This window comes from Echinops telfairi, unplaced genomic scaffold, assembly GCF_000313985.2.
Source record: "Echinops telfairi isolate 266 unplaced genomic scaffold, ASM31398v2 ScPeMD7_7417;HRSCAF=8455, whole genome shotgun sequence".
In the NCBI taxonomy this organism is placed as follows: Eukaryota; Metazoa; Chordata; class Mammalia; order Afrosoricida; family Tenrecidae; genus Echinops; species Echinops telfairi.
The window spans coordinates 7,539,668-7,546,091 of NW_022111317.1; the positions used below are offsets into that span (position 1 = coordinate 7,539,668).

Below are 6,424 nucleotides of genomic sequence, written 5' to 3' on the forward strand. Positions count from 1 at the left end.
AGTAGCCCTGGAAAGATATTCAAACATGATTTTTGAATGAATCAATAAATCTCATAAAATAACCTTTTGGCTAAGTATCCATTTCTTTATTTCTTCATTTCTTTATTTCAGAAACTTAAAATCATTCTAAATTCTGGTAAACATTGACTTACCTAAAGTCGATCTTTGCGCTCAACATTCCACTCTGCTTTAGTTTAACTCAAGATAGTTTTCATTAACTCTTTTAAACACCAATTCGGTCCTAACCGATAAAGCCCTGCTCTCTGTTCTTTCCATAGGAAATTCAGAAAGTCCTTCACCTTTGCTTCTCCAAACTTCCTTTTGCTGGAGAGGACGTCAGCTCATTAAAGAAGTGTATCTTCGTTTGTGTGCAGAGTATGTCCACCTGAAAGTTCACTGCTGACGTCTCAGAAGCCTCTAAGATCAGGATCATTTACATAGAAGTCCTTTGAGCAGGTTTAGTTTTGTACCTCTGGAAGTCCCTTTGGCAAATGTGTGACTTTGTTGGAACTCTCTATCTGTGACTTTGTTGGAACTCTCGGACTACCTGATCCCAGGACGACATAAGGAAGCTCCTTCTGTTGCCGTGTTATAGTGGTGAGGTGAAGCCCGCTGAAGAGGAAGCGATACCAAGATCAACCCTGACGTCGCGACAGAAAACATCTTCTCCCTTTGACTTTATCTCCATACAATCGTTGTTTCTTCTCCTTTAGCCCTGATGGTCTTTGAAGAGCTCCTGGATCAAGCTGGAGGTCTGGGTAGATCCCAGATTCTTCAGATGGTTTATCTTCTTGCCGGCATAGTGTTATTATATCCTCATATTCTGTTGGAGAACTTCACTGCAGCCATCCCTGGTCATCGCTGCTGGGTCCACATCCTTGACAATGACACTGTCTCTGCTAATGACAGGGGGACCCTCAGTCCAGAGGCCCTCTTGAGAATCTCTATCCCGCAGGACTCAAACCTGAGACCAGAGAAGTGCCGTCGTTTCCTCCACCCCCAGTGGCAGCTCCTTCATCTGAATGGGACCTTTCCCAACATGAGTGAGCCCGACACAGAGCCCTGTGTGGATGGCTGGGTGTATGATCAAAGTACCTTCCCCTCCACTATCGTGACTGAAGTAAGAAACCCATTTCTATTTTCTTCTGCTAGGATTTGGAGTTAACATGAAGAATGGTCATACATCAAGCATTTACTTCCTAGACAGGTATGGTAGTTGGGAGGTGAAAAATGGAGGTGCAGAACGGAGATAGAATTTAGCCAGGCATGTGAAGTTAAGAAAGATTTTATTGAGGCAAGGAAAGAACTCCCGGGAGGGAAGGGAGATCAGAGAAAGGGACAGGGGCATCTTGAGCTCCAGGGCGGGTTCCGTGACCCAACAAGTTAGGTCAGGGAAATCACGCCCTTCGGTGGGGCAGTGGGATATTTGTAGGATTTGGGTCAGGGAAATATGCAAATGAGGTCATGAGAGCTTCTGGTGCTTGAGCCAATAAGGAGAAGGGAGGCTTCCTGGGGTGCAGCTGCAGTCTGAGTCCTTCCCAGACCAGCTTCTTGGAATGTGGGGGAGGAGGCTGCACAGTCCAGCTCTGGCCTTGAGAGTGGGGGTGGGGGCTGTGTGGATCCTGCCCAGAGAGAGAAGCTCCTTGGAATGTTAGAGGCAGGGACTCCAAAGTCCAGCAGATCACTGTCTTTCTGAGAGGCTGGGGGAAGGGACTGCATGGTCCAGACCCGGCCTAAACAGTACTTAGCTATTTATTCATTCTTTTAACATGGAGCCCTGTGTGGATGGCTGGGTGTATGATTCTTTTAACAGATATTAATTGCTGGCCTACTTTATGCTAGGCAGTTGTTGGTACTGAAGAAAATGAATTGGAGATGTAAACATGAATCGTGCTATCATAAATCTCTTAATCTAACGAGAAAAGCTTATTGATTTTCAAAAAGTAATTGAATGCTGCATGGCAAATGCTATGCTTGATTAGTAGTTGCAAACCTTGATTGTAAACTGATGCCCAAACCATGCTCCCAAGACCAATTAAATCAAAACCAGTGGGCATGGGATCTAGCTATCAGAATTTTTCGAAGCTCCTTGAGTAGTTTGATGTCTGATCCAGGATTAGAAATGAATACCAAGAGAAGGTCCTAACATTAATGACAAAGTCAGGGAAGTTTTCCTAGAGAAAGCCATATTGGAGATAGAATATGAACTATAGATATGTTAATGAAATAAATGTAGTGACAGTCTAAAGACAAGGAAGTCTAGACATATGGATGGTTGGAAGATTATGAATAGGAGGGAAGCAGCTACATGTGAAGGCCTGAAATAATTTTGGTCCATTTAGAGTGTAGGATATCAGAGGAGGATACCCTGAGATGGGACTGGGGAAGAGTCACGGCCCACATAACAGAGAACCTTTGTTTTCCTGTTCAGTTCATTGTTAGCATCCACTAAAGGGTCTTGATCTCAATTTAAGCTCTGCATTGCTGCTTTCTTGCTCTTCCAGTGGGACCTGGTATGTGAATCTCAGCCTCTAAAACCAGTGGCTCAATTCCTATTCATGGCTGGGTCCTTGGTGGGTGGACTCATATATGGCTGGCTCTCAGACAGGTGAGTGCCACTTCCATTTCCTCTGGGTGGTTTATCCTTGTTGAACAAATCTTTACTGATCTCTAACCAAATGCTTTTCACTCGTGGTGACCTCATACAGAGTTTCCAAGGCTGTCAATCTTTATAAGGACAGAAAGCTTCATCCCCCACCCCCACCCCCCAGCAGCTGGTGAGTCCAAACTGCTGACCTTGTGGTTAGCAGCCCAAAGCAAAACCCTTAACACCTCCAGAGATCCAGATGCTAACTGCTATCTCCAGGGAGCTAGAATCTTCTAAGAGTGCTCAATACATGAACTGGACGTTATAACTGGGTATGACAAATCTATTCAGTATGCTGTGTGACACAAGGGAAAGAGAAGCCATCTAAATCCGTTGTAAAGAAATTTCAGGAAAGGGGAGGCTCCAGGACATGTTGTTCAGATTACAAGTTAGTTTGTTCCTGGGAGAGGCAGGGGGTTTTGAGGCAGGCAGAGGCTGTACTGCATGTTTCAAAGCACAAAATTTGTGAAACAAGGTTTGTGACCTTGACCATGTTCTGAACCATTCCGTCCCTATGAGCTAAATGATTAAGAATACCTTCAGACTGGCTGTCAGTTTGATAGCTACTGTGTGTAGTCATTATTCTAGAATATTTCGGGCCGGAAGCGGCATGTCACTGATGGTATAGTGAGAACGTACAGCTGTAATCTGGATGCTTTCCTGATGAGATGACTTTAATATGAATCAGACGCAACTCCATAGCAATGGGCAAGTGTGAGGAGAGAGTATGGTAATACAGTAGGTTGACTGACTTCTTCCAGAGCAAGTAGTTAACATTGCTGTTTCCCAAGCACCTTGCCCAGGAGGACACTAAGTGTACCCTCATGATGTTCTGAACTTTCAAACACTCTGGGTATTCATTACTAGGCCCATATCATCTGGTAAGCTCTCTGAAAACTGTGACCTCAGGCTTATCACAGTGAAATATGATACAGATTTTTGAAATTTATATGTGTGTGTGTGTAAATATGTGTGTGTGTGTATTGCCTAATCTTTTTTTTTTTCTGTCAGTGAGTGAGAGTGAGTGAGACAGTGAGAGAGTGACTGGGACAGTGAGTGACTGGGACAGTGAGAGAGTGAAACAGTGAGTGTGTGAGTCAATGAGTGAGTGAGAGAGTGAGTGAATGTGCCGGTGAGTGAGACTGAGACAGTGAGTGAGAGATAAAGTGAGGCAGTAAGTGAGAGTGAGACAGTGAGAGAGTGAGTCAGTGAGTGAGGGAGGCAGTGAGTGAGGGTGAGACAGTGAGTGAGTGAGGCCATGAGTGTGTGAGGCAGTGAGTGAGTGAGAGAGTGACTGATACCATGAGAGAGTGAAACAGTGAGTGAGGGAGGCAGTGCGTGTGTGAGTCAAAGAGTGAGTGAATGAGCCAGTGAGTGAGTGAGGCAGTGAGTGAGAGTGAGAAAGTGAGACAGTGAGAGTGAGGCAGTGAGGGAGTGAGACAGTGAGTGTGTGAGTCAAAGAGTGCGTGAGAGAGTGAGTGAATGTGCCGGTCAGTGAGAGTGAGACAGTGAGTGTGTGAGTCAAAGAGTGCGTGAGAGAGTGAGTGAATGTGCCGGTCAGTGAGAGTGCGACAGTGAGTGAGGCAGTGAGCAAGGGCAGCAGTGAGTGAGTGAGGCAGTGAGGGAGGGAGGCAGTGAGAGAGCGAGGCAGTGAGAGAGTGTGTATTGCCTAATCTTCAGACACAGGGTGCTATACTATTGATCCAAGTAACATGACAGTTTTCATTTTAAAACATTACAAATCAAGATGTTTTGATAAAAAGTTATACTCCAAAGAGTTTTAAAAGGTGAGATTGATCAATTGGAATTAAATTTCAAATTTTGAAACTCATCCATTTTTTAAAATCATGCTCAATTATTCATAATAGCACAGAAGTAAAAAAATAAGCTTATTGCCCACAAACAATGAGTAGCATAAGGAAAATGCCATAGGCCACGTTTTTCTCCGAAAGCTCGGCTGGTGGTTTCCAACTGTGGATCTTACAATTAGCAGCCCAACCTGTAACCATTACGCCACCAGGGCTACCAGGTTGACAGTACTCATCCTGAAATGGCAACGCATCCTTGAGGACGATGGAAGCTTCCTGTTTGCAACCCCCTGGAGGCCCAGCCCTGGATGTCTTTTCCTTGAGCATTTGTAACTTGTATCGTTTTTCTGTAATGACTATCCCCACGATTATCCTACATTTCCAGGCGTTCTATGAGTCCTAACGGAATACTGAGTTTGGGGATGGTTTGGGCCAATTCCCCCGAGTTGGCTGCTGTTGTCACAGATTGTAGTCGTCAGATGTGGACTCTTCTAACTCTTCAGTTGAATGTCATAACGATGCAGTTTACCCTTAGCTTCTTTTAGTTGGAGTCCGAGGTCTTGGGGTCAGAAATGACCATCTGAATGACTGTGTCCTTAACCCTGGAGCTTAGCTAACTTCAGGTCGCCCATCTTTTTTTCAAGTTTACCATCATTTTTTTTTTTAACTCCCAGATAATCTTGTGTTTGGTATTTCCTAGGTTTGGGCGGAAGTTCGTGCTCAGATGTTGCTTCCTTCAGCTGGCCGTCTCTGGGACATGTGCTGCCCTTGCTCCCAACTTCCTCCTCTACTGCTCACTACGGCTTTTGTCGGGATTCGCGGTCACAGCTGTCTTGTCCAACACGTTTATTCTCAGTAAGTCAGCAACCTGGACATGTTATTAGCTCTCTGCCTTCAATGGGCCTTGAAAGTGGCCTTTGTCGGAAATTCACAGCATGCCTGTGTTTTCTTCCAGTATCAGAGTGGACAGTGCCCCGATTCCAAGCCCTGGTGGTATCACTGATATTCAGCGCCTACAGTTTGGGTCAGATCCTTCTGGGAGCAGTAGCTTTTGGCTTTCAAGACTGGCGCACACTGCAGTTGACTTTGTCCATACCCTCGTTCGCCTTCTTTGTGTTATCCAGGTATGGTTAACCTTGTGCTGCTTTGTAGTAAGGGGGGCTGTGATAAGAACAAGCACGAGAATCAGGACACTTGGGTTTGTTTGGTCCCTAGCTTGGTTGCGAGCCATGGCCTCTATCTGTGCTCACTGTGTCACCTGAGACTCAAAAGAGGAAGGAAATGACCTTCTACCTGTGGGACTGAGAAGACTCACTAGTCATGATTGTGAACCGTTTGACGGTATCGTCAGCACAGACTTGCGATTGTTCTTTTTCTCAGCAGAAAGACACTATCGTCCAGGGCAATTCAGACAGCATGTATACTGTATCATTTATTTAACTTGGGGAAACATTAGTGGAGATGTTTTGAATGCTGTTAGTCTTTCTGAGTGAGATTGGATAAAAGGTAAGGGACCCTATTTCAAAGAAGAAGACTATGCTTTTTGACCAGTATTACAAGTTGACAGGAATGCTGAATAATTGGTAGCATTTGTGTATATGTCCCTTGTCTTTTTAAGTACTTTAACAAACACTTAACGGGACATACCTATTTACCTCCCCCTAAGATGATGCCAATGGAAAACGCAGATAGAGTTAGAAACAGCTCATCTACAAAGACAGGATTTCATATTTAATGCGGTGAAATGAGACTGGTGAGCAAGAAGGGTCTAATCTATATCAAGCATACTCTTTGTTCCATTTTATCCTCATAACAACCCAACGTGGAGATAGAACTACTTTCCTCATGTTCCACTTGGCTCTGTAGCAACTGGATCATGCAGCAAGTTTTCAACATAGCTGGTGAGACTTAAGCTGCAGTTTGAAGGGTCAACATTGACGGCATTTGGAAGCCATTCTTTTTTTTTTTT

The 6,424-nt window shown here is 44.6% G+C and overlaps 1 protein-coding gene across 1 annotated transcript in view; it reads left to right on the top strand.

Moving 5' to 3' along the window:
* The first annotated feature begins 290 nt into the window (after positions 1-290).
* LOC101643757 (steroid transmembrane transporter SLC22A24-like) overlaps positions 291-6,424 on the top strand; it is a 23,151-nt gene continuing 17,017 nt past the window's right edge. The window contains exons 1-5 of the mRNA XM_045297192.1: positions 291-1,120; positions 2,505-2,608; positions 5,156-5,310; positions 5,411-5,579; positions 6,322-6,356. Coding sequence (XP_045153127.1) covers positions 719-1,120; positions 2,505-2,608; positions 5,156-5,310; positions 5,411-5,579; positions 6,322-6,356 — 865 coding nt within the window. The 5' untranslated portion in view covers positions 291-718. The remainder of the gene's footprint in view (positions 1,121-2,504; positions 2,609-5,155; positions 5,311-5,410; positions 5,580-6,321; positions 6,357-6,424) is intronic.